General features: G+C 42.5%; 1 protein-coding gene across 2 annotated transcripts in view; it reads left to right on the forward strand.

Moving 5' to 3' along the window:
- LRMDA (leucine rich melanocyte differentiation associated) overlaps positions 1–27,908 on the forward strand; it is a gene marked incomplete at both ends in the record, with an annotated part of 1,106,223 nt that overhangs the window by 342,504 nt on the left and 735,811 nt on the right. Inside the window, one exon of one of the 2 annotated variants that reach the window (XM_079700946.1) lies at positions 16,386–16,432. The exons of the other annotated variant lie outside the window; for it this stretch is intronic. Coding sequence (XP_079557072.1) covers positions 16,386–16,432 — 47 coding nt within the window. Of the gene's footprint in view, positions 1–16,385; positions 16,433–27,908 lie in introns of those variants that run through there. 2 annotated transcript variants of the gene reach the window in all.

Here is a 27,908-nt window from a genome sequence, read left to right on the forward strand (position 1 = left end):
CTTTATTCAGGCATCCCGGCAGCTGACTCGGGAAGCGTTGTGTGGAACAATTGATGGGAGTGGGAAGAGGTTTCTTAATATTCCTCTCCCCAGCCTTGAAAAAGGCACCTGGATTGCAGCTGGATCACGCCTGGGTTTGTGACTATTTACTTCACATGGCAATTTAAAAAGCATGGTAAATTCCAGAAGAAAATGGTTTTGAATTTCTTCTAAGGCCTCTGCAGTAAGCTCCAATTTTTTTTGAGAGGCACGCAATTAACATTCTGTGCAGAAGGGCATGATTGATTCTGCACTGTGGTGGCTATATGAGCAAACCTCCTTTAGACAGCTGAGTGAAATATACAGGGCAGAGGAATTTATGGGACCTGGAGAAGCTCATGTGCAGAATGAAAAGGAGCTGCCTTCCCCTCTCCTCTTCGGCCCTGGCATCCCCATTCTTCACGTGCTCAGAATTGCTCCCCCTCCAGCCACTGGGGTGCCCACTCTGTGTGGTGATGCTGCTGAGCCTGACATGACCTGGCAGAGAAGATGGAATGCCACTTCATCATGCAGCCCTCCTGTGGGAAGCATGGAGTATGTAATGAGAGAGACAGGAGGAGCTCTCAGAATCCGTTATGTGAGGTTGACAGGGTGAGGAGGAAGAGAGTGGTGGCTACAGGTACTACACTGTATCCTAAAACACGTCCCCTTGAGGAAGAGGCTTGTCCAAGTGCCGTGGGCTTCTGCACTGACCTTCACAGGATAGGTCATTGGGAGGGTTGAGTGTCCACCTCAGAGGATACAAGCCACTTTCTTAGAAATATCACCAACTTTCTTTTGCAAAGGGAGTTCAGTACAAGAATAGGTTTTGTCACGTGCACCAAAGTATCTGCCACATAGTAGGTCCTCTGAAAACAGTTGCTGCATTGAATTGACTTAATTCTCATGGGGATGCAGCTCTCACAAGAGGCAGAACTTTAATCCGCTCGATTGATTGCTCTGTTCCCAGTACTGTGGGCAGTGCCCTGTACATAGTATATGCTCGAGAAGCATTTGTTGACAGGAATGAAAGAATGAACTTGCAGACTGATGTTTGGTAGACAGGGTTTCTCATTTCCCCTGTGGCTTGTACACGGGATGGCTCTCAGCTAAGGTAGAAAACTAGAGGAAAGTTTGTCTGCTTCTTTGTTTGAGCCCCTCCCTGGGGTTCAGATGCTTTTCTACTGCCTTATACATGGCTTTCATACACCTGCTAGGGTCCTCTGCCAGGCGCACCTTTCTGTTTTTATTTCTTAAACCAAATTCATGTCTATTTAAAGACTCGATCTTACTGCTTCCAGGAAGACTGATACCATTCATTCAGACCCCAGTGTAAATTAGGCAAAAACCTTATTGTGATTTCTACTTAAGGGGTAATTTGAATTTTTCTACTTAAGTTGTTTGATTAGCTTCTTTTCCTGATCTGTTTGTACTTTGTGTTTTGGGTACCTGTGGTAGGCTTTAAAATGCCCTCCCCCATGATGTGAGGTCCTAGTCCTGGGAACCTGTAAATGTTACCTTATATGACATTAAGTTCAGGTCCTTGAAATGGGGAAATTATCCTGGGTTATCTGAATAGACCCTAAATTTAATCACATATATATACTTAGGAGCGGGGGCAGAGGGATATTTGACGCATACACAGAGGAGAAGGTGATGTGAAGGCAGAACAGATACAGAGATGCTGGCCTTGGAGATTAGAGTGAGGTGGCCGTTAAGCCAAGGAGTGCTGGCAGGTATCAGGAGCTGGAAGGGGCAAGGAACAGATTCTCTCCTAGAGCTTCTGGAGGGAGTGTGGCCCAGGTGAAATCTTGATTTTGACCCAGTAGTACCAATTTCAGACGTTTGGCCTCCAGCACTGTGGGAGAATACATTTCTGTTGCTGGAACTAACCAAGTTTGTGTTAGTTTGTTACCGCAGCAATGGGAATCTCATACAGCACCTCATGGCCTGGAAGCTGAATTGATGTCAGTATTGGGCAGCTCATCTTCCCCCACTGTTATACTCTATAGGTGGGACCACTAAAGAACAGAAGAGGGGCAAATTATTGTACAAATATCCTTAGTAATTTCTCTGCTGTGTATTATCGTTATTGTATTCCCTTAAGAAGCTTGTACATTGGATGGATAATAATCACTCCATTATATAGGTAAGGGAACTCTCAGGTTGAAACGTACTTAAGGTTCAGCTGGTACACATTGAAGTTTGGATTTGAATATAAATATCCCAGATCTTAGTCCAGTTGGCTACTCCTTACATCATGCTATTATTTTCCATTTCTGTTCACATACCATTTTCAGAGTCCTGAGGTAAAAGTCAGACACATAGATATTTCTGTTTTGTCCCTGTTCTCTGACTGTGGTCCCTCAGTCTCAGCTTCTGTTACATTAAATTAACCTCACTGAACCTAGAAAAGTCTACCACTATGTCAGAGTGTCAACTCTGATAGCCAGGTGGCTCTTTGGGGCTCTTTAGTGTAAAGAGCAGCTGTGTTACAGTAAAATGTGATGTTGTATGTGTGTAGTGGGGGGAGTGTGGAGAGGGAGGGAGCTTTGGAACAAATATGTAGGGATCGCTGTGAGTTGCAAACTAAAAATGATTTAGGGGTTTTTTTTTTTTTGAATTACTAAACATAACTGGTCTCCTAGACAGCCTCTTTTTCAGACATCTAGCCTTTCTTGAATCAGCCAGTGCTTGCGATTCAGAACTGAGATATCAGTGTTGAAAGAACACTTACTCCAAGGAGAAGTCAGACTTAATGGAAGCTGGAACCCATCAGGGACGGGCCAAGTGTGCATGTCCTATGAAACATGTGGGATTTGAGGGAGTGTTTTGATTGCAGAAATTGCAATCAGAGGTTTGCTTCAGCCTTCGTGCTGTCAGATGGGGGAAATTTAACTTTGAGTACAGCTACTAGAGGCACACAAAATCACCAGCCTCATATGTGGCAGTCTTCGCCACTTCCAGCAAGTTATAAAATTATATCAAGGGAGCTGAGTATGATACTACTACTTGGATGGTTACCTACAAGAAAACCCTTCCAAATCTGAGAATTATTAAGAAGTGAGAAAATCCCTTAATTGCAACAAGTTCCCCAACTGCACAAAAAGCCTCTGTGGCAGAGAAAATTGGCAGTGTTCTGATGATCAGATTGAACAGCTGGAAGATCCTATTCAAACTCCTTTTCTAGTAATAAAGCTAATAATTTTTTTTCACAAACTGCTGGGATAGCCATAATTCTGTTTTGTTAAGATGGGTGTTCTCTGTACTTGAGTGAAAACGCACATACTTAACTTTGGTCCATCATTATTATAAGTAATGTGTGTGTAGGGAACCGTAGGGTTTCCAATTTTTTGTATTTTGTTCCTTTTCTCCCTTTATTTTTATTTTTAGGAAGTGTCTGTCACCCTGTATTTTAAAGTTATTAATACATCAAAAATGGCTAAGCGACATTAATATTTGTTTTCAGTGGCTCACGCCAGGCATAGCACCCTCATTCCTGTCCTTCCCTTTGCCTGGCGTAGCTACTTGATCAAGAACTGCACTATAAACATTTAATTAAAAAATCTTAATGGAAAACGTTGTATCCATGGTGGTGGTAGTTGAACTCTACACTTACAGATGGTTGATATGGAAAATTTTGTTATGTATATCTCACCAGTATTTGAAAAATAGTTGTATATACACACAGTGAAAAATGCAAATAGCATCAAAAGGTATCAACAAAAAACATCCCTTCTCCCCCACAGCTCTCCCTTCCCCAGAAGCCACCATCACCAACAACTCTCGTATAGCCTTCCAGAAACTTGGTGTTTCTCTTCAAGCATAGGAATGTGTTTTGAAAGAATTGTGTAATGAGAAAATAAAACCAGATTGGCCCTGTGGAGGCTGGGGGAGTAGGGGGAAGGGAATGATAGATGAGAGAGGGTGATGGGTGGGTGAGGTGAGGCTGGTGTTGACCGGGTTCTAATTCAGAACATTTGTGTAAACCCTTCCCACATGGTCTCATGCCATGCTCTTTCATCAAGGGGGGCAGGGCGTGGAGCTGGGAAGTTGTGGGAAGCCAGGAAGAGAATGTGAGTTGCAGAGTTGTTGTTTGCTGTAATCCAGAGAGGGAGAGCCGTGAGTAATGGGGCGAAGTTAAGCAGAGAGGAATTTAGGCTGGGAAAATCAGGACAAATTTCACAATGGGGAGAGTGTGTGGCCATATCCCTGGGGAGGTAAGGGAAGCCTTGCCATTGGAGGGGCCGGAAGCAAGACTTGACACAAAGATGAGAAAATGGATGACAGGGAACCATCCCTGGGGGTTGGTGCAGTGACCTTAATCAGGCTCTTTCCTGCCTAGCTCTGGATTCACTGATTCAATCTCAAATGATGCAAGGGAGAGAAACAATTGCTTGGAAAATGGCCTTAGGGAATAATGGCTATTGACAGTAGATATTGAAAGACTCTCCCGCACAAATTAACTCCATCCATCCATCCATCCATCCATCCATCCATCCATCCATCTATCCATCTGTTTATTCATCCGTTCATCCATCTATCCAGTGTTCATCCATTTAACAAAGTACCTGTATTGAGAGTACTTTGAATAGGCTGGTGAGAAAAGTCACCTCAAGAGGAAACATCTATACTGATACTTGTGAATCAGAATGGAAAGCACTGGGGAAGAACATTCCAGACAGATGGGTCAGCATATGCAAATGCCACAAGGTATGAAAAGGTTTGGCAAGTTTGAGGACCGGAGATAACCAGGTGAAGAGGTTGAAAGAGGTTTAATATGAAGAGGCAGGCAGGGCCCAGATTACTCAGGGTGTGATGGGCTGTGGCTGGGAGTTGGAACTTTATTCTAAGAGCAACGGGATTTGAGCATGGATCTTGGAGGGCCTTTTGCTTCTGCTTTCAGACTTTCTTTATACCTGCTGCTTTCCACTTTTTGGAAGTTAGCTGTGGTTGTCAGACAGAGGTGGGGAAGGCTGTTGGACACTTCCATGAAGTATCACCAGGCCTAGGAAGGGTGCATGTAGCAACGAGGTGGGACTTGGGAGAGGGACATAGCCTGTCTTGTAGTTCTGCTTTTGCTTCATATGTTCAGGATCTTCTGGAGGAGGCCCACCGTACGAAGATAACTAGTACTGGAGAAGGATCACCCAACTTAAATGGAAAGCAAAATGTAATAGCAAATACGGGGGAAATTTTGGGATTCAATCTTGAAAGCTGAAACTCAAAATTATACATTTTGTATCAAAAACGTTTTCAGTTGTGATTGCAACTATGGTCCAATTCTTTAGAACAAAAAAAAGTTCAACAATTAAATTCTTTCCCATAATTTTTCTTACAGAATTACATACCGGCACCATATATCTTTTACTTCACATTTGTTTTTATTGTACAGTTATGAGAGTCTATTTTTGCAAAGTTAGGACTTCAACTTTTTAAGAGCCTTTATTTGATATTTAAGTCAGTCGAATATAACTCCTGTTGCGTTATTCTCTTAATTTTCTCTTTCTTAGTTGGTCTGAGGATGCAGAATCAATGGTTTTGAGTGTAATTTGAGCATTTTTCCAACAGCACTTCAGTTGAGTTCGTGAAACCCCACATCCTTTGCAGAAGTTTCCGCTTCATTTTGCAGTTGCTTTGTCCTGGGGCCTTACATAACTTTTGACCATCAGAGAGGATTAAACTGTTGATCCAGACATCAAGGATGGATACTACTTGGAAGGGATGTTTAAGTGGGAACCAGTTTTATAAATGGTCAGTTCATAAGTGAATCTTTTCAAGATACAATGACTTTTGTTTCCCTATGAAAACTCAAAACCGAAAGGACTCAAGTGGCAAATACTTGGATAATGTGTTTCCTCCCTATTAAAATTAAGTACGTGAAGTGTGTCTAGCTTTGGAAGGACACAAAGGGTACAAAATACACTGGTTTTCAGTATCCTCTCGTATCTAGTTGGGTGTAGGTCTGAGGGTATGATTTGCTTGAGTGGAGGACACATTTCATAGCTGGAGTACCCCCTCTCCTCCGTGTACTCTTCTTATGGGGTAGGAACAAGTGGGGTAGATCCATCAGGGCTGCATGGATCAGGCAACTTTGCTGGAGAAAGCACCTTGGAAGTTGGGCTGAGCCTCCTGGAGACTGATGGGTCAGGATCAAGTTTAAGAAAAAGTGTGTCATCATGTAAAATAGATTCGTTCAGAAAATATTGTGAATGTGAATATTCATTGCATCACAGCCTCACCACTATAGTTACTTTGGGCTAAAGATTCTTTGTTGTGGGTGGCTGTCGTGTGCATTGTAGGCAGCTTAGCCGCATCCCTGGTCTCTACCCACTAGGTACTAGGAACCCATGCTCCCCTCCTTTGTGACGAAACAGAAACGGCTCCTGATACTGCCAGGTGTCCATTAGGGGGCAAAGTCACCCCTGATTGAGAACCACTGACCTTGGGGTAGCACAGAGGGTACAGTGGGAAGGTGGTTGGTTATGTGCTAAGTAGGTGAAGGGAGTGGCCACTTCCAATTCTGGCTGATTTGATGAGCTCCTAAAATGAGCCCAGTCCAGGGAGCCAGGGGAAGGGAGTTCCTGGCTCCTACAATAATGAACCCAGTGGGTCCCCCCCTGTTGGGGTTTGTGAAACAAGCCTAGTGAGAACGGAACCCTGGGAACTTAGAATTCCAAGTCAGGTGGGACTCAAGTGAGAAGCAGTTGGGAAGGAGGAGTCACGTGGATGCTTTCCACGTCCTTGAGCTGAGGGAGACCTGAGCTCCAGGCCTTTGTTGGGGTCACTCCTTTCAGTTCATCCTTCCCCCATATTTGCTCAGCCTTTAGGCCGTTATTGAACCTGCCTCTCCTACTGTGAATACCATCAGGACTTCTTTATATCTTTCTAAATATGACTCTGTCTTTGGGATCCAACTAAAATTCTAGCTCTTAAGTGGAGCAACCTCAGCTCCCCCTGGCTCACATTGAGTTCTTCCTGCTCTAACCTTGTATATTACCTACTTACTGGAACTTTCATTTGAGTATTTAATTAAAGTTCTTTTTTCATTATTTTAAGATTTTATGCACCCCCCTTGCCTCCACAGTAAGTTTGTAAGCTCCTCTAAGACTTAGTCTGTATCTTTTATTTTACCCTTCATGCTACATAGTATATAACATGAACTCAGTAGGTGCTCAGTCAATTTTAAGAGAATCGAAGTAAATTGCAGTCAGTCAGCTTGTTCCTCTGCTCAGCGTTGTTTGTATCCTGCAGATCCTCTCCACACACTTGAGCCATAGCTCTTTAAATAGTTTAAGAAGACAGCACATTGTTTGACAGTCCCACAAACGTAAAAAATAATTTAGCTCACACTTAATTTTTATCAGAAGGTTAGCTTAATATTTTCAAGCATTACAATTTTATTTTTAAGTTCTTACATTCTTTCTGTTTCTCTTAATGTCATTCTGGCTTCAAAGGGTATAATTTTGAAATGATGAGTACTGTTGGACTTGTTAGTATTTCTTCCTTTGTGTATATAATGTTTCAAGAACTGTTGATGGCTAAATGTCATTTTTATACTTTTTAGATTCATAACAGTTCAATTCCATTCAAAAACAATTAATAATATTATGTGTCTTAAAACTAGCTGTCATGTATCTTCTGGTGCATATGACATATTGTTAGATATTTTAAGTTAAAAGTTCTGTATCCAGGCCAAGTTTAGAAAGATGAGGAGCAGACTGTTTTATAGACAAGCAGAAGGATACAGTAAATTTATGACAAAGCGTATTACCGTAACGTAACCATGCTTGGAAAACCGTGAGGCTTCTCAGCTCAAAAAATAAACCAGTGATCAGTAGCCTATCTCAAACTTTTTTTTTTTTTTTTGCTTTATTTATATCTGGTTTCATTCTGAAAACAGCAAGACAATCTGACAAGTCAAAAGAGAAGATATTACCACTAAAATACAAACCACTCCAGGCAGTTTTCCCAGATTCTTGAGGGAAGCTTTCTCCAGCTCAGACATATTGGCTCTTTGATTTTTCAGAACTTAAGCTGGGATGAAAGCTCTCCATAAAGGGTCATTGTTTTCAGAATGGAGCTCTCTGGGCTGGAAGGAAGCAGGGCTCTCAAGAATGATGTCAGGGGTGGGGGAGGGCCCGTGGCCCAGCCCCACTCAGGAAGTGTGGTTTACCTGCCTTCATCAGGCTCTGCCCTTGTCCAGCTGGGACTAGCTGAACATCAATGCCCTCTTCACAGAAGTGAGCTACCTTGTGATTTTATCTTTGTCTTTGGAGATTTTGTGGGACACCCCCGCCCCCCGCCCCGCACTGAGAGGCGCCTAGCGATGAGAATAGGTCTGTCCAGTCGAGGATTCTCCATATTATTTTCATAGAGGTCAGATTCAGCCTTTGCCATTCTTTTGGTCTGTCCCAAACGGGCACTGGATATTTTCCTCTTGTTACACACCTTAAGAGCTTTGGTCTGCGAAGGTATAAGTGACGACTCTATGCTTATTCTAACAAACAGTGTTTGTATCCTCAGGTATCAGAAGATGCCCCAGTGGGTAAACATGAGTCATGGTATCCCTTGTGGGGCCTTAAGCACAGCCAGTGTGCACCGGCCCACCATCGATGAGTTGTATGAATGAGGTGATAAGCAGCCCTTGTACATGGCGAAACCTCCCAAATTCCAGTGGGCAGGGCTGGGGGGGGTCTCTGCTGGAGGGCTCCAGAACCATCTCTTGGTGACTCCACAGAAAGTCCTCTTGTTCCTACTTCAGTTCTTCTGGCCTTACTCAAGGCAGACAAAGTTCCTGCCTCTCTTTGAAGGGACTGACTTTTCAGGAGCTCCAGAAACCCCTGGAAGTCTCCAGCATAAGGTAGAAATGGAAACATGAGAGAACAGACCTCAAGGAGCTGGCATAAGATTCCACGGCAGAAGAATCATGTGGGAACACTTCGCTCCCGCTCACCTCAGACCTGTCTGGGAACCGGACGCTGAGCTAGCTGTGGATACCCAGCCGAGGAGTTCAGTTTCTAGACCAGAGACTTATAATTTGTTGTAATGTTCCCTCTTTCCCTTTGCTATTGATATAGTTAGCCCCGCCCACAACTCAAGGAGAAACGGAGAAGAAGCTATTTTTTTTTTTTTTTTTTTTTTTTTTTTTTTTTTTTTTTTGCGGTAGGCGGGCCTCTCACTGTTGTGGCCTCTCCCCTTGCGGAGCACAGGCTCCGGAGCACAGGCTCAGTGGCCATGGCTCACGGGCCCAGCCGCTCCGCGGCATGTGGGATCCTCCCAGACCGGGGCACGAACCCGTGTCCCCTGCATCGGCAGGCGGACTCTCAACCACTGCGCCACCAGGGAAGCCCGAAGAAGCTATTTAAAACTACCTTTATTATTCATCGACTCAGGACCACATCTGTTCAGCGTTATTTAGATTCTGAACAGTGAGGAAAACATTGTGGACCAAAGGCAAAACAAGTGTTTTTTAGCCCCTCTTTATTTATTTTTCTTCTTGAAAATCAAGTAAGTTTGGTCCTGGAAAGAACTCACAGAGATGATTCAGTTCAGTGGTTCTCAAAGTTCTAGAAATCTTTTGGAGGCCTAATGGGGCAAGAGGGAGGCTGGTCCTTCCTCAAGACATTCTTGAGTTTTCCTGTTCTGTCTCTTGGCCTAGTATTGGAGAAAAGCTTCTGCATGTCAACATAAGCCTGAAATGCAACCTCCTTATTTTACAAAGGGGGAAACTGAGGTCCATGGGCCGGAAGGAACTTAAGATGGCAATTTTTGGATTGTTTCCCATTTCCTCGTTGGCAGTGTACCTGTAATATTTTCAGTGCTATTTTTGGATTCATATTCTTATCAGTTACCAGAGATTATTTCCCTGGAGTAAATTATTTGGACACTATTAACAAGGGAATAGCATGCTGAACATTACAGTCTGTCTTAAAGAGAAGAAAAGTTCCTATCTCCTGTTTGCATATCTGCACCTGTTTAAACCTTTCTATAGAAATGTCTGAAAGGTAAACAGTTGGTTTCGGAGCAGCTATAACGTGGTATTGTTTAACATGGCAGCTCATTGATGGTCGTCTTTAATTATGGCCGTGCTGTCAAGTCCTGAAGTCTCTGCTCTTTGTTGTTGATCCGATATGATGTTTGAGGTTTTCAAAGCTGCAGAGATGAAAGAAGCAACCATCAAATATTGCTCGTTCCAGTGTGCTTAAGGAGGGAGGAGGGGACATTGCCCACGAGGGCTGCAGAGCCTGGGAGAGAACGCCATTGTCCTCTGCTTTTGATGACAATGTCGAGTGCAAAGCCCTGGTTTATTCTCTGTTTGTGGTGGAGCAAACTGAAATGATTTATTCAGTAATGGTAAACAGGCGTGGGTTGCGGGTCGCGGGTTGCTGAGCTTCGTGCAGCTGGTGGGAACGCTGGCTGTCTCTTGCCACTAGCAGTTTGTACGTCAGAGATGCGAAGCTCAAGCGGCCCCATCAAGGCTTTCTGGAACCTCTCCCCACCCCCTTCCATATCCTTTGTCTTCAATATGCTAGAGCTGTGTGTACCTGGGCCCTAATCATGGGTTAGTCCCATTTCAGACCAAAGGCATTTATTTAGGGGGTAGCCTCTCTCTGGCTCCTGTTACTGTTAAGGTGGGTGTCACCATCTCTCTCCTATGAAGGCCTATCCCTTTATGTTTGTGGCTGCCAGATCAGTTCCCTGCTCCTGCCACTAGCTTCTTTTGTTGAAGGGCTGTCTCTTTAGAATCTGTTCAATTTGTAAAGCCCCTCTGCCAGGTACTTTCCTGGCTGGAGGCTCACTTTTCTACCCTCCCTTTCCCTCACTTGAGAGGCAGTGTAGCCTAGTGCCTGATTGTGTGGACTCTGGGCCGGGCTGTTGGAATCTGACTCCTGGCCTTGTGACTTGTGACTAGTTCTGTGACTTGGGACCAGTCAACCACTCTGGGTTTCAGTGTCTTCACTGTAAGACAGTGATAACAATAGCGTCTATGTTGTGGAATTGTGAAGACTAAATGAGTTAATGTATAGGTAATAAGACACTTAGCACAGTGCCCAGTACCAGGTAAGTGCTATAAATATGTATTGCAAATTTATATGTAACACATACATACTATATAACGTATGCCATACCATAGATAACATATAATTTATTATAATGCCTTTGTACTAGAGTAAGCTTTGCTGACCCAGCTGGGAAGGTGGTGATAAACAGACCATTATTTGGTTCATTGATGGAGGAATCCACCAAATCCCCAGAGTGGAGATGAAGCCTGCATTTCTTTTCTTTTGTTTTGTTTTTTTTGGTCCATTTCTTAAATGTTTCAAGTACTGCTCCCCTGCGTCTGCTCTGTGAGTGTGCCAGCCGACTTTAATACTGGCCCGCTAATTTGCGAACACTGGTGGTGTTGGAAGCCAGATCCTGTCTTAGTCACGGGAACTTTCCATCCTCTGTTTTCTCTGTAGTTGGTCGGTGACTATGTGGTCAGTTTGGCACTGTGCTGATGGCCGTGCGGTTTACAGAAGTAGGATAAGACATAGTCCTGCATTCAGAGAGCTTTCCTTCTAATTGGAGGATTGAAATGAACACTCATGAAGTATTTAAGAGCAAAACTTAGCTGGTTAAAATGATTAGTCAGTCTATCTACTGTCTTGTAAGCCATCTCCAAGGAATCAACTAGTAGTATCTAAAAGGATAAACGAGAGAAAGGGACAAAATGCTTGGGGGTCATTGAGACCAGTGCTGCAGATCATGGTTTCATGTCATCTTAGCTTTCATCTTGCCCCAGAAGGGAAGAAGACCCAAATGGGAATAAGTTGGCCTGTCCACAGAAACAAAGGAAGTTCACCTTTACCCAGTAAGTAGCTCCTATGATCATATCACTCAGCTGAACATGTATCTAGTGTCATTTAATCCTCAGAGCCACCTGTAGAAAAGGTGGTGTTTATCCCCTTTTTCTAAAAGGTAAGAGAACTAGGGCTCTGTGATAAAAGGTGACATTCAAAGCATTGTAGGTGTTGAGTTTATGGAACTCAAAAATTGGGGAATTTTAACCCAAGTCAGTATGACTTGAAAACCTGGTGTTCTTTTTAGTTCTTTAAGAAAGGGGCACTAGCTACTGTTTTCCTTCGTTCACTTTTGGATGAATGTAGCTGGAAAACATTCACATTTGACCCCTTTCTCTCTCTTCCCTGTCCCAATAAAAGCAAGAGCTAATTCACACTGGCCTACCACATTGTCCTCTGAGACCAGTAGAGAAAACAGCGATGTTATCAGCAAAGCCTCATGACACTCCACAGGGAAAACAAGAAACCTCCCAAACAGTCATATCTAGGCCAAGCAAAGCTCTGGGAGAAATTCCTGGGACACTCAGAAAGAGCCACCTAAAAGGGCTTTTGAGCAAAAGTTGAACCCAAATGAAAACACTGCCTGTCAGCCCTGGGCTCGTAAACAGTGTTTGGATTGCAGGATGAGGGCATGAGGCTTGAAGTAGTGGCCAAGCCAGGCTGGGCTCTGCTGCTGTAACAAATCAAGCCTGAAGTCTCAGTGGAACCCTGCGAAGTTTTGTTCTGTGCTCGCCGTGTGTGCCCAGTGAGGGTTGGTGTGAGGGGAGCTCTGCTGGGCACGGTCCCTCAGGGATCTGGCTCTGACGTCTGGTGACTGCATCACCTGGGTCGTGATGCTTCCAAGGTTGCATGGGAGGTGGAGTGGGTTGAATATTGACCCCCCCAGTTTCATGTCTACCTGGAACCTCAGAATGTGAGCTTATTTGGAAATAAGATCTTTGCAAGACAGAGAGGATTCTTTACCTAAGGATCTTGAGGGGATCCTAAGTCATACTGGATTTAGAGTGAGATTTAAACCCCTAAACCAGTGCCTATATAAGAGAAAGGAGAGGGAAAATTGGACACAGACTTAAAGAGGGATGAAGGCCATGTGAAGACAGAGGCCGAGTTTGGAGTGATGCTGCCACAAGCCAAGGAATGCTGAGAGTTGTCAGAGCTGGAAGAGGCAAGGAGAGATTCTCCCCTAGAGACTTTGGAGAGAATGTGACCCTGCTGACACCTTGATTTTGGACTCTGGTGTCCATCAAGGTGAGAGAATAAATTCCCATTGTTTTAAGCCACCAAGTTTGTAGTAATTATTATAGAAAACTAGGAAACAAATACAGAAAATCTGCACTGAGATGTTTTTAACCCGTTTAAAACTTGTATTCCATTTTTCTTGTATTTACCAGAACCCAAGCTAACTGTAATGGAGGTTTTGAATTGTTGTCTGTGTGCCCAGCAAGAGGAGAATGAAACAAGATTTGGTGAACACATAACATCATCCTTGCCTCACTTGTACTGGGGGTACATACAGGGAGCAAGGGGCAGAGGCTTGGAATAGAGACCTCCCCACTTTTAGAGATGGTTTCAGGAGCTCTTGGGCGGTCCACAGGATCACTGCAGGTCAAAGCAGGCTAGCTGAGGGAGGCAAGGCAGGAAGCTGGAGAACAGAGCTCTCAACCCACAAGCAGGTGATCCATAGTTGTGCCAGAGGCCATAGATACGCAACAGTAGGGTCAAGCAGGAAAGCAGGCACCCACACCAGTGAACTGGGCATGAAGAGCAGGTTCAGAGGCTAAACAGGAAGCTACAGGTGCTGCTCAGGGGGGCAGCTACTCATAGTGCATGAAAGCAAGTAAGTCTACCTAACTCCCCTCCCAGAGGGAGTGTTGGAACACTCCTTCTCATTGCTGTGTCTCCAGTTTCTAGCATAGAGTGGAAACTGCAAACACAGCAAATGTTCATGTGTCCAGCCTTGCATCGGGGAGATGTTGCTAAACCATGGGCCATATCACAGCAGTTTCAAGCTGAAACCTCCCCATCACCTCAAGGAGTAAGTCTTAAATCTACAGGATGTCTTTTTTCCCCCCTTATTTATTTAAATGATACATTTTATCATTTTATTTGTGTTTATCATTTTATTTGTGTTTATTTTCTAATGTAAGGCTTGTTTTCCATCACAAAACTTATTAATGTAATTCACATTAATGAAATCCATAGAATAAATATCATTAGATGCAAAGAAAGTATTCAATAAAACTCAATAGCTATTCATGAGAAGAGTTTTTGGAAAATGATAAAATATATACAAAAACAACAGCAAATATCATATTTTATGATGAAACTGAACGCATTAACTTCCCTTGTCCCTGCCGGAGCATGTGATCTCTCTTAGGCCTTTGTGCCTTTGCAACCTAACATTCTTTCCCCCGAATGACCTTTTTCTTCCTTTCCACCTGGTGAGGACTCGCTCACCCTTGAAGACCCAGATCTAATATTGCTGTAGTGAAACCTTCCCCGAATACCCCAGGTTTTCACACCCTCCCTTGTTGGCATTCTCAGTATCCTGTGTACTTAGCTCAGATGATGCAGCAGTATGGAAATCATTTCTTTATTTGTCTGTTTGTTCCACCCGGCTGAATTTTGCTTTTTTCATTCACTTCCTCACCCCAGTGCCTAGTTCATCATAATCTCCAGTAAGTTTTTGTTATGGAAGAAACATGAGGTTTCTAGTACTTCTGGTACTTCTTCAAGACAGCTGCAGAAGCAACTACTAATAGTTCTAAGGAATAAAGGTGATATTATAATTGTTGATAAATTTACTGTTTACTGTTTTATTATTCACCATGAGAAATATAGATGGGAGAAATAAATAAGCAAAAAGATCGAAATGGAGAACAACAGTAACAACTGCAAATGTTTCTGTACAGATTTAAAACTTCCAGTGCTTTCTCATTAACGTGATTTTATTTGTTCTCATTGTAACACAGTGAGGGAAGTGGGCTCTTAGGATTGCTCTCCTTTAAAGTGGAGGAAGTTGAGGTTCAACATGTAACTTATGCAAAGCTTGCGCAGTTGTATGGGTAGTAATGGTCTATACCCGGAGTCACAGCTTAGCCTGGTAACAGTACATCTTATGTTTTTCCCATACCCCTTCTGGACTACTTTCTCATACATACACGTGAGCCAAAATGAGAAGAGGAGAAGAAAGGAGGGGAAAAGCAGCATAAGTAAGGGAAAGTTGCTTTATTTAACACAATTTTTAATATCCACAAATAACTGTACAAGGTAGACATTACCGTCTCCATTCTGCAGATAGGATAACAGAGGGCTAGGGAGGGAATGGTAACTTGCTCCAGGCCTCGCAGCTAATAAGTAGCACAGGTTGGATTCAAACCCAGGTTTTCTCTGTCTTTGAACACCTTTCCTATACTCTGCTACCTGGGTCACTTGTTGGGCCTTAGGGCGACAGGGGAAAAGGTTCTGTCTGTGTCTCATCTGTCCCCCACCTTGCCTCCTGTGGGAACTGGTCAGAGGTTCAGAGCTCCAGGGTTTTTGTTGTTGGTTTTTTGGGGTTTTTTTTTTTTTTTTTTTTTTTTTATGCCCTGTCCCTTGTGAAGCACGTGAGACCCACACTTTGCATCTCGGCAAGATTTATAAGGAATCACTGATGACCTAATGAGGTATTTTCGTTTTGTTCCTGGAAATGATGAATCCTGAGGCTTTGTGATGGCTCTTGTCACAAATAGCCTGCTTTAAGCCATAATTTCCCCATTTCCCTTTAAGGTAATAGTTAGCATTTAAGCAATAAAAATAAGCAAAATAATCCTGCTGTGAGGATCTGTTTACATTTTATATATATATGGAACTGACCAAGGAAGTACTCTACCTGAAATGAATTAGAAAATTGTGGGTTGTTTTTTTTTTTTTAAAGCTCAATTTCTGTCTCTTACTGTCACTCTGTTTCTGTCAATCTCTAGCTCTTTCTTGTATTTTTTTTCTTCTTCTTTCTCCCTGGCAGATAGGATAAAATATTTCTGTTTTGTTTTTTGTAGGTGATTTTTCAGATGCTTCTTTCATTTTGTAGTCACTTAAATTCCCGTGAGACCAGTAATTTTAGCTTGAGGTCTTCAGGGATCATGTGATTTGGGACAGAGAGGGAGAGGATGTTTCTTCCTAGGGCTGGGAACTACACACTCCCAAACTCCTTTTCACTTTTAGTCTTTGCTGCCTGTGCAGTTCCAAGTAGGGTCAAGGTAACACAAGGGCACTTTTAAGAAGAGAACTGGGGCGCAGCTACGAACAGATGTTCTTTGATAACTACTGAGGAAAGAGGATCTGGCTGAGAGACCCGTAGCTTTCACTCGCTGCGAACCTTTAGCCAGTGCCCACGCGTGTGTGTTATAGTTTTATTCATTTCTCCCCTTGCCCCCAGAGCCACGGCGTACCTGCTGTTGCTCTCAAGCCTCTTGCCAACAGTGGCATCTGCTCAGTGTAGCCATCAAGAATTTGAATGTCAATATCTTTGCCTTGAAATGAATGGAAAAGTATTTGTCACTCAGCGGCAATCATTCTTCAAATAAAAGGTTAGCCAGACAGGGCCCTTAATCAAAGAGTCGGTCTTTTCTGTCAGCAGTGCCTTTTAAATAGCAATGATGAAGGCTGGCTGTCAGGGTAGGACTTGATGGGCGAGATGATTGATCTGCATAAATCATTTTCTTTTAACATTGTCAGTGAAGAGTAAATTGGTGGGACATTTTGGGTATTAGCTGTGTTGAAATTAATATGCAGTATCCTAGGTGTGTCCTCATTCACGTAGCCTTCATGAAAGAAGGTAGAAATTAAAGAGAGGCTTTTTGGCGTGCATTGTTCTAACAAGAAAGTTGCACCATTCTTACTGCTGTGGTCATCATCTTGCATGCTAAATTCGGAAGTTGAGTGTGTAGCACATTTTACAAGCTCCGAAAGGAATCTAGTTAATTTGGGAATTAGCTAGAGTCAATAGCATTTAACAACCAGTAAATCTGTAAAGACTCACAGCTCAGAGGAAAAAAAAAAAAAAATCTAAGAATCGTTTCTGGTTTTAAAGGATAGAGCCCCTCCTACCCAGCATGCTGTCGCAGAAATAGCCTCGGCTTCAGATCAGGTTTTGGCTTGAATCTGCATGCCATCATTCCTTGGTGAGTCTCCTTGACCAGAGTACTTAACCTTTCTGAGTTTGTTTCTTCGTCTTTAAAAATGAGCTTGCTTTCATTACGGTTGGTAGGTTTGCTTTTGTATTAAGGACAGTGATGCAGGTGAAAGGACTGAGTGTACGACCTGGCACCCGGTGAAGAAGTGCTTGGTAACATTAGTCTCTTCCCTTTTCTCTAGTCAAGCAAAACTCCCCAAATCTAGAACCCTGGCTGAGATGTCGATGTGAAGCGCTGCCCACTTGGTCAAAATAAACAATAAGTTGCTCGTTTGGGGTCATTTCTGTGCTTGCTGGGATTTCTTATGACCATTTTAACATAAAAAGCATGTTTCAAGGGGACAAAAGAAATACTTAATTGCGGAATACTGGGAGTAGGGAGTGAGGTGGAAGGCATGGGGGAGAAATGTGGCCAAGAGCACTTAGAGGGTTTTTTTCTTACCATTACTCTCTGGGTTATATGTTGGGGTTCGTATTATTCACCTTTGGAATGAGCAAGTAAAGCCTATGCGATATAGTGTTGGATTAACAGCAGGGCTGGTGGAGTCAAATTGTTGAGTCTAGATCCCACGTCTTCCACTTAATTGCTATTATGTGACTGCAGGCAAGATAATTAATTGCCCTCCTAAGCGTCAGTTTCCTCACCTCTGAAATGGGCATAGTAATAGTACGTATTTTACAGCATGTTAATATATAAAAAAAATCATGTAAAAGAGTACCTGATATGTACATGTTAACTATGGTTACTATGAATGAATGAATGAATGAATGAATGATTGGTCAGTTAAGGAAGGTAGATATCGTTAAAATTCAAGTGGGCCAAAAGTATCAAAGGAAGAAACATATTTCTATATAGAAGTCCAAGATAAAGGTAGGCTGGAGTGAAATATTTGCTTCATTTTGGAGAAAATGCCCTATTGGAGGAATTTAGAGCCAGGATGATTCTAGACATACCGTGTTGTAGCTGGGCAGTAAGTATTGTTAGAATGACCCATTGGCAGCCCTGTTCTGTTCTCCCTTTTCCCACTGTAGGAGTGAAATCGGATTGAGATGGTCTTATGGTCAAAACTAACATGGGAGAGGATGTTTTGCTGGTTTAATTTTTTTTAGATGATATTGATGAAATATGTAACTCGTTGAGACATGGGTTTTATAGGCTCTTCTGGGAATTAGTCTGCTTGCTGTCTTGAGTGGGAGGCTAAGGGAACACTATCTGTTTACCCAGGTTCTCCATGTGCCTCCTATGATGGTGAAACACATGTCAATTTCTGCCAGTGGGCACGTGGCATGGACTTGAAGGAGCCTCTGTAACACACATGTGCTGTGCACCTCTGTAAATTAACAGGTGTTGCCAGAAGAGTACCTTTTTCACTTGGACATTTGAGATATCTCCATTCTTTGAGATTTGCAATTTTTTCTCAGGCCTGTTTTTAGCTGACATGATTAGTTGTATTGGGGCCTTGTGTCTTTTTATTTACCATCTTTTCAGTTTATTTCATTTTTGAGCTTTAGGTTTCTTCCTGCATAGTGAGAGAAGTTGCTACAAGATAATCCCAGAAAAATTTTCACCAACACTGATGATTCGGTGGAAGTCCTCAGACGGGTCTGGAGGTAGCAAAGGTCTCCCCGTTCTTGGGTGGGGCAGGGATGCAGATTTGAGATCTCTCCAGTCTCAGCTCCTGGATAATGCTACATTAAGCACTCAGTATGGGTCATCGTGTTGTTTTTTGGAGGACGTTGTGAAACTGTTGTTTATCTCCTCCAGGGGCATGATGGCTATGTTGAGAATTTCTAGAAAACCTTCTCTGCTGCTTTGGCCTGCAGTGCTTGTGGGTTGCAGAAGTGATGAAGTCGTTCCTTAGACTCCTTCCTGATTTGGTCTGTGTTAGACAAAGCACAGCCTGTGTTACCTAACTGGCTACTTCATGGAGTCCAGCCATATTGGGTGTGATGTTCTGCTCGAGATTAATTTCCTGTAATGAAGATCTGAAACACGGTGTTGAAGAGCCCCTCTAATGTTTCTTTTATAGCAATCTATCAAAACGATAGATATTTAGCCTTCTTTATTGGATATGAAACATTAACTTAAAGCCCGTGCTGCTTTCTGTTTTAAATACCAATATCCATCTCGTGTTTCTCGCTGTAAGCATCTCTTACCCTTGCCCTCCATTCATCAAGCACCGTGAAAAGTCTGCCACCACCTCCCAGGTGACACATGTCATAGACTTAGCCTTAGGTCATGATTATCTGACACCTTGGACACCTGACCAAGCCTGGCCCTGACTCTGACCCCGCTTGGACCTTTGTGGAATCCACTTCACTGAGTTTGTGAAATGCTGGAAGAGAGATATCTTAGCCCAGGGGGCAGCCTCATTAGTTCCCAGTTGATTATTACCTTTTTTTTTTTTTCAGTTATGAGCTGATGAGTCTTAGAAAAGCCTGAGCTGCTTTTCCTCCTAACACTTTCCCGTTTTTGATAGCGTGAAAAACGTGGATTTTCATAATTTCCAACGAGTAAGAGGAATCCATTGCTTAGCCTCTGGGGGCTCCCTGTTGTCCAGGTGCACTTAGTTTGGTGTTTGAGGCCATAGAACAAGTGCCCAGGCACCTAATTGGTACACATTTAATGTTTGTCAAATTTATGAATGAAAAGAATGGACACTTTTCATTTTCCTTCTTCATCATTATTACCCATGAATGCAGTATTATTCTGTCCTCTTCCCCAGCTTTTTTCTTTTGACTACTTTTATTATTCACTGGAAATGTATGTTGAACACCCATTGTTTGCCATTTTCCCTTATGGAATACATTTTTTCTAAATTTTTTTTTGACTCAAATGATGTCTATCCTTCAGAGCCCGGCTGAAGACCCATATCATACACATATCATATGTGTATTCTCTCTGTGATTTTTCCATTGCTCTTTTTTCTTTTCTGAAGTCTTAACCATTACAAATTCACTGTACATTCACTGTACATCCAAAGCTGGAACGTTAGATGGAGTTTCTGTAGATATTTTGATCTACTCACAGCTTGTCCTTCTTTTAGATTGCAGTATCTTTAAAACAGGATCCTAAGCTTAGCCCCTCTTTCATGGCACACACCCTCCTCTTGGGTACCAAGGGTATATGTAGAGCTAGTGGCTTGACATGGCCGACAACCATGCATTCTCAATGGACTTTGCAGTTACTCTGTGTAAGACAAGGCAGAAGAATCACACAGTGGTTGACTTTGCACTGTGTCTCTCACACTGTAATCTTTGTGACCACCTAGGGAGTGTGATCATGGAGACCCCGTTAGATTGTGCTCTCGCCAGGGACTTTACTAACCACGAGATTGCTGTGTGCAGCCCTCCCTGACAGTAACTTTGGGCCCAAAGACTCAAGTGGTTCCCCATTTTCTTGCTCCATCTGATGCTTGGTGGTTCAGTTCTCTGTCTTCTGCTTCCTTGTTAACATTTCTGGGGTCCCCTCAACTGGGGCACCTTCATTGTGGAGCCCTGCTGTTTGAGCTGGGAGGTAGAGTCTTGCTGCTTCCCCTCTCCGTGGGAAGGGGAAGCAGCAAGGTACATACCTATCCCAGACTTCGTGGGAGCTTTCCTGGATTGGAGACATCAGCCTCCAGTGCTCCTGTGCTTTCCCCATCGCCTGTTGTGTGTCTCACCCAAGGCTTATCTCAAGAGGCCTTTGAATCTTATTTGGCCAGAAATCTTTTTGGCAATTTGTAAACTTTGCTGGATTTCAGTCTATCCCTTTTATTTTCAGGACATGCCCACATTGCTGATTTGTGTGCCAGGCCTGTGATTTCCCCCGGTCTCCTTTTTCCACCCGGCTGTGATCCATGGGTACTATTGCAAGAATTGACAACTTGCAACACTTATTAAGGGCCCAACCACTAGACTGTTGAAAGAAATTTTTTTGGGTCTTGTTTTGTTTGCAAATAATACTGAAATAAAACATTTTCATTATAAAAGGTACACGTAATAGAAATGTGAAAGCAAAGTCTGAAGATCTGTGTATTAGGTAGCATGTAACAGAAAACCAAAACCAACAGTGGTTTTAAAATAGGAGTTTCACTTTTTTTTTCCTGTGAGAAAAGCACAGAGGTAGGCAGGCAAGGCTGTTCCTTTTTAGCTTCATGAGGTCAGGAGAGACAAGGCTTCTCCTTTGTTTCTGTACCTTCCTTCTGCACCACCATCAATTTCTAAGTTGCTTCATGACTCAAGAGTAGCTGCTGGAGTTCCAGTCATATCTGACTTACAAGCAGGATGGAGAAAGAATGGAAGAGGAAAAGAAAGAGCATGTGCTGGCCGTCTGTCCCACTTGTAAGGAAGGACAAATAGCCAGTCATGTGCTGCAGCTGGTTAATCCTTGGTTGTGAGAATTGATACATTCTCAGGAGCTTTTGTGAGCCAGTTGACCTCAACTTGGTAGCCTGAAGGTGGCCATAGTGGGAAAATTTACACCACAGAAATTAGTGTAAGAAAGAGCTGGTTGTTAGACATATATCAGTACATACCTATCCCTGGCTGAAGGGCAGACTGGGAATGAAGTCTTAGTTGTGTGTGCTGCCACCCTGAATAAAATCAGGGTTTTGTTACTAAGGAAGAAGGGGGAATGTATAATGGGTAAGCAAAGCCCTCTTTGCCACCTTCCCCCGACTTTGTATGGAATTCCCCGGTTCCATAGCATGGGTCTGCTTTCCTATTGAGGTTGTTTAGGTTGTTTACTCTTTTCTCCTTTATAAGTTATGCAGTAGTAAACATTTTTTAGCATATGCATGTGTGTGTATATGTATGTTTTTCTGCACGTGGGCTAGTGGTGTAGGTGATAGTTCCTTTGAGGTGGATTTGCTGGGTCACAGGATGTGCACACTGCTTTCTTACCTCTTTACAAAGAGTGCTGTTTCCTCCTGTGACAGTGTAGGGTGAAGAACATGACTTTGGAACCAGACACACAGGGTGTGAACACTCATTCTGACCCTTCCTAGCTGTGTGACTCTGGCCAATTTACTTAACCTCTCTAGGCCTCCATTTTTCTCCCGTAAAATGGGGGGATAGGATCTGCTTCGGTAGGGGTTCTTTGACATCAAAATGAGGTCATGACTCCAAAACACTTAGAGCAGAGCCTGGCAGATGGTAAACCCACAACAAATGGTAACTAGGGGCCTTTGCACGTGGAGAGATGTGCTCCTACCGATGTAAAACATAGAGAAGAATGAAAACATGAGAGCAGGTCTTGAACGTTAAAGCTGAGATCATTATGAGTTGTAGAGGTCAGCATCAGATAGGGAAGAAGTGGATGTTTCATACACAGATTGGAAAATTATTTCACTGACTTAAGGGACAGCAATAGACTTAATTGATGGTTGGAAGAACCTCAGAATAAATCAACCATGTCTCCAATTCATAAGTGCACATCATAAATATATTTAAAATCATCTTTACGACTACTCAGCTTTAAATTTCTTTGGCACATCAGATGCTCGAGTTGTGGAACTTGACAAAAATCAACATAAATGTTCTTTTTCTCCCCCAACCATATTGAACATCTCACAGATGTGTATTTAAGAATTTATTAGGAACATGCAAATATTGATGTCCCCAAGGCCCATTCTTTGATTTTCAAACTGCTGTTGCTATGTTTGGAATTGTTGATTAATACAGGTCTTTGCTCTGACACAAGCATGTCTGACTTCAGGGCCACTGAGAGCAGCATTGAGAAGAAAGGGGAAGCCACGGCTTGATGTTCATAGGCTTGGACACTACTTGAGGATGGGAGTTGCTTTGGGAAAATGGCAGCAGGCAACCACATCTATGAGGTGGTTAAGGATGTGCCTCGCACAGAGCTTTGCCCATGGTAGGTTCTCAGTAAGGCTTTGCTAACTTAAAGAGACAGAATATATGGAGCATAAACAGTCCTGATGAAAAAAAGTTATTTCACACTGGTCTAGAATCTTGGCACTGTCAACATTTTGGGCTGGACCATTCTTGTTGTGGCGACTGTTCTGTGCACTGTACGGTATTTGCAGCATCTCTGGCCTCTCCCCACTAGGTGACAGGAGATGGCCCTCCCCAAGTTGTGATCACAAAAAAGGTCTCCAGACATTGCTAAATGTCTCCAGGAGGGGATGGGGAGTGGAGGGCAAAATGGCCTCCAGGTGAGAACCACTGTGCTAGAAGAAAGGATTAAACAACTATTAGTAGTTATTATTAAATTATTAAACAGTAGGTGTGTGACAGATGTTTAACTCATTTACTACTTGCAGGTGTCGCTGAAATCATTTTTGCAGGAGGGAGAGGTGGAAAGAGGTTAAGAACATGGCCCAAGGTTGGGCAGAGGGGGTCTGATTCCAAATGGGATGTTCTTTTGCTTGTACCCTTCTCCTTCCAAATAGAGTCTGACTTACACATCAAGTACCACAAGAACTCCTACTGTTCCTCTTCTTGGTGCTAAAGGCTCAGACCTCACTTCCTGCTGAAAACACTGCCAAATGCACTGTTTGCAAAGAATCCTGGACTGCTTATGCGGGGGTCATTGATTTGGTTTGGTTTTTGTTTTGCAGAGAATGTGAACTGGGCTGTTCCCCAGTGAAGGACCAATGATTAACAAAGGGATGTGTAGTCTTCTTAGCTTTTCAAGGGCTGCGAGTCTCCAGAGAGAACTCTAACGGGGTCCAAGGGGAGTTTCCTTTGGAAGGGAATTAACCAAGAACCGTGATATCTTCTGTGGGGATGGTGCCTTTTGCCATGATGGTTCTTGGGGATATTTAGTAAACCAGATGGGGTTTTCTTCTGAGGAATACTAAGGCTAGCTATTTGCCTGTATGATCTTCTTGTGATTAATTTACTTGATTGTAAACTCTGGTCCAAGCAGAAGGGGCTTTGTTTTGAGCCATACGTACTGATTCTTTGAGATGCATTGTGGGAGAAGAGCCTTACACCTTCTATCATTTGGTGAGACACTGGGTCGTAGAGGAGAATTTTGGGGTGTGCAGCTAATTATTAGAATTATCAGTAAAAATGATAACCTCTTATAGCCACATGGGAATAGTGCACTAGACTGCTTTCTTAATAGAGTTGGGGCAGGTTGGGGGGAGTCAGGAAGTGAAGGAATAAAACTATTGTTAATTTCTCCCCCCTTTTCCCCTCTTTTTATACCATCAAGAGAATATAAACCAATAAAAGAACTAAATGTTGGCAATCCATAAAATTCTGTAGTGGTAATAAAGAAAAACTGAAACTATATTGATATACAACCAAATAAGATAATTATCATTATTTTTTAATAAAGCCATTTATCATCAATAAATACCAAGGGGGATAGAAAAAATTACAAGCACAACAATGCCATCTTCCATAATTATAGCTATTAACAATTTAAAGCATAGTTATGTGAGGAAGGAAGAACTTTTAGGAAAGCTTTGTGCTGTTCTCTGCACAGAGAAGTCAAATTCTCGCATTTCCGAATAGTCAGGATTCCGTAAGCGTTCCTGACTTGATAGATGCTTGTCCCTACTTAGAGTAGCTCATTTTCTAATGATCTGTAATTTGGACCCTTCCTTTTTCTCCATTTCTAAGTTGGCCAGCAGCCCTGGAGGAAAGGCTGGGATCCAGGAAAAGGTATATATGGTAATTTTCTATCCATTTCCTAAATGTCACTAGTCAAGAGGACCTTATTTAGCAGAAAGGTTGCTTTTGAGGAACCCAGGGTCTCCTTTATCTCATCTGAGCATACCCTGATTTAAGCAGCTACTCTTGCCTAAATATCTATGATCCAGGCCCTGGGGGTACAGGAAGGAATAAGATGCTTTTTTTTTTTTTTTTTTTTTTTTTGCTGCTGAGCCCCTTACATTCTCAAAGCAAGATGGACATGTCTGCTCTCAGGGTTGAGATGCAGGGTGGTGGAGTGGTTAAGAGTGTGCCTTGAAGCCACCAGCCGTATCCCAGCTCTCCCATTCACCACCTGTGGGACCTTGTACAAATTAAGTCATGTCCCTCTGCCTCATGGTCCTTATCTGTAAAATAGAGATGACACTAGCACCTATCTATAGGTGGTTTTAAAGACTAAATGAATTGATACATGAAGGCTGGCACCTGGTGAGTATTATGTAAGTTAGGTGTCATCGAACTCGATGGGGTAAGTTAACTACTGTGATTAAATACCTTGGGTCTGGTGCTGGAGCAGCTGTTTGGGCTGTTTGGTAGTTTGGATCTGATGCAAGAGGAGTCAAGTTCTCTCTGACTCATAGTCACAAAAAGCTCTGGACAAGATAACGACTGTGCTGAGTCTTAAAGGGTGCGATTAGCAGGAGAGGGTATTCCACACAGTGGAAACCACAGGAGCTAAAGAATGGATGGAATCCCGAAATGGTATGATATGCCTAGGTAATTATAAGCCGTATTCCAGCATGACAAAAAATGGAACCAGTGGCAGAAAGGGATGAGGCTGCCGGGTATCAGAGGTTTAGCAGAGTCTGGGTTACAGAGTCTTGACTTTTTCTTGAGGACTATAACCCCTGTTGAAGCATATTAAATGTGAAGGTGATGGTTTGTCAGATTTGCCATCTAGATCCATCATGAGGGCAGAAAGCAGCGCTGGGTTGCTCTAAACAGTGAGATGGGAGCCAGAGGGAAGGGTCAGAGGCAACTTTTGGAATTTCCAGGATTAGGACTTCCACCCAGTAGGACAATATTTCAGCAGAGTTACGTGTGCTTTTTTGGAAATTAACACCTGGACTGATTGATTCTCAGGTTAATTGTGGTAGACTTTAGTGCTGTTTGGCAAATATCCCAGTCCTTCTCCACCTCCAGGCACATGTATAAACAAATGGTAGGATTGTATTTTCTGGTCCTCTTGTGAGAGAGGAGTCATGGGAAGAGTTCTGGCCCAGGAGTTGTAAGGAAAAGTGATGGGTTACTTTGGAGCCAGATCATTTAATTGCTGGTGTAAGATCCTTCAGAGCCTGCTTATTTCCCTTGCCACAGTGACTAGCGTCATCCCAGATAGTGTGTTCCATCAGCCTGGTCCCACAATGAGGATGACATGGAGCAGAACTCTCAGCTGACTCCTGATTAAACATGGAGCATGAGTGAGGAATAAACCTTTATGGTTTTAAGCCAGGAGTCAAAAAGCAAACTTTGTAAAGAGCCAGATAGAAAGTATATTAGGCTTTCAGATTGCAGGCAATCTTTTGTCCATTTTAAAATTGGGTTATATGTCTTTATTATTGTTATAAGTGTTCTTTATGTATTGTAGGTACAATTCCTGTATCCGGTATATAATTTTCTCAGATATTGTTTCCCAGTCTGAGTCTTGTCTTCTAAATTTTCGTAATGGTATGTTTTGAAGTGCAAAAGTTTTTAATATGGATAAAGTACAATAGATCAGTTTTTTGCTCTTACGGATAATGCTTTCGGTGTTATATATAAGGAAACTTTGCCTAACTCAAGGTTGTGAATATTTTCTCCTGGGTTTATAAATTTTATTAATGTTTTGAAAGAACCAGGTTTTGGTTTTGTTAATTTTCTCTATTGTTAGTCGTTTTTATTTCACTGATGCCCGCTCTTTTTACATGTTTTGGTGTTTTTTCTAGCTTATTACTGTGGAAACATTAGATCATGGTTTTAAACTACTTTTCTAATGTAAGTGTTTAAAACTATAAATAATCTTCTTGGGCATTCCTTTAGCAGCATCCATTAGATTATGATATATTGTATTTTATTAATATGCCACTGAAAATATTTTCATGTTTTCCTTGTATTTTCTTCTTTAATCCATGATTTTTTTTTTTTTTTAGATGTTGGGGGTAGGAGTTTATTAATTAATTTATTTATTTTTGGCTGTGTTGGGTCTTCGTTTCTGTGCGAGGGCTTTCTCTAGTTGCGGCAAGCGGGGGCCACTCTTCATCGCGGTGCGCGGGCCTCTCACTATCGCGGCCTCTCTTGTTGCGGAGCACAGGCTCCAGACGCGCAGGCTCAGTAGTTGTGGCTCACGGGCCTAGTTGCTCCGTGGCATGTGGGACCCTCCCAGACCAGGGCTCGAACCCATGTCCCCTGCATTAGCAGGCAGATTCTCAACCACTGCGCCATCAGGGAAGCCCAATCCATGATTTTTAAGAGGTGAATTGTTTAGTTTTCAATTATTTTAGATTTTCTAGATACATTAATTTTTATTGAGTTCTAACATCTGTTGTTCTCAGAGAATCTACTCTTTAAGATTTCACTATTTGGAAATCTATTGAGACATTTTATGGCTCAGCACATGGTCTATCTTCATAAATATACCTTGTGTACTTGCAAACAATGTGTATTCTGCAGCTCTTGGATATTGTGTTCTATAAATATCAATTAGAACAAGTTGTTCAGTAGTGTTTTCAAATCTATATCTTTACTGGATTCTGTATTTTCATGTGGTTCTGTCAGTTGCTGAGAGAGGGGTTATTAATTTTCCAACCATGATTGTGGATTTCCCCATTTAGATCTGTGTAGTTTTTGCATCATCTGTTTTGAAGCTTTGTATTTAAGTGCACACACATTTAGGATTTGTATGCTTCCTGATAACCTGACCCTTTAATCATTATGAAACATTCCTTTTAAAATCTCTAGTAGTACTCTTTGTCTTGAGGTTTACTTTGTCTGATATTAGTGTAGCCATGGCAGCTTTTTAATACTTGTATTTTCCAGAGTATATATTTTTCCATCCTTTTACTTTCAACACTTTTGTGTATTTATATTATCATCGCATCCCAGTAGATAGCATTCAGTTGAGACTTGATGTTTTATTCAGTTCAGTGATCTTTTCCTTTTAATCGTAGTGTTTAACCATTTGCATCTCGTCTAATTATTGATGAGTTTGGGCTTAAGTCTACCAT

Source organism: Hyperoodon ampullatus (genome assembly GCF_949752795.1).
Source record: "Hyperoodon ampullatus genome assembly, chromosome: 1".
NCBI lineage: Eukaryota > Metazoa > Chordata > Mammalia > Artiodactyla > Ziphiidae > Hyperoodon > Hyperoodon ampullatus.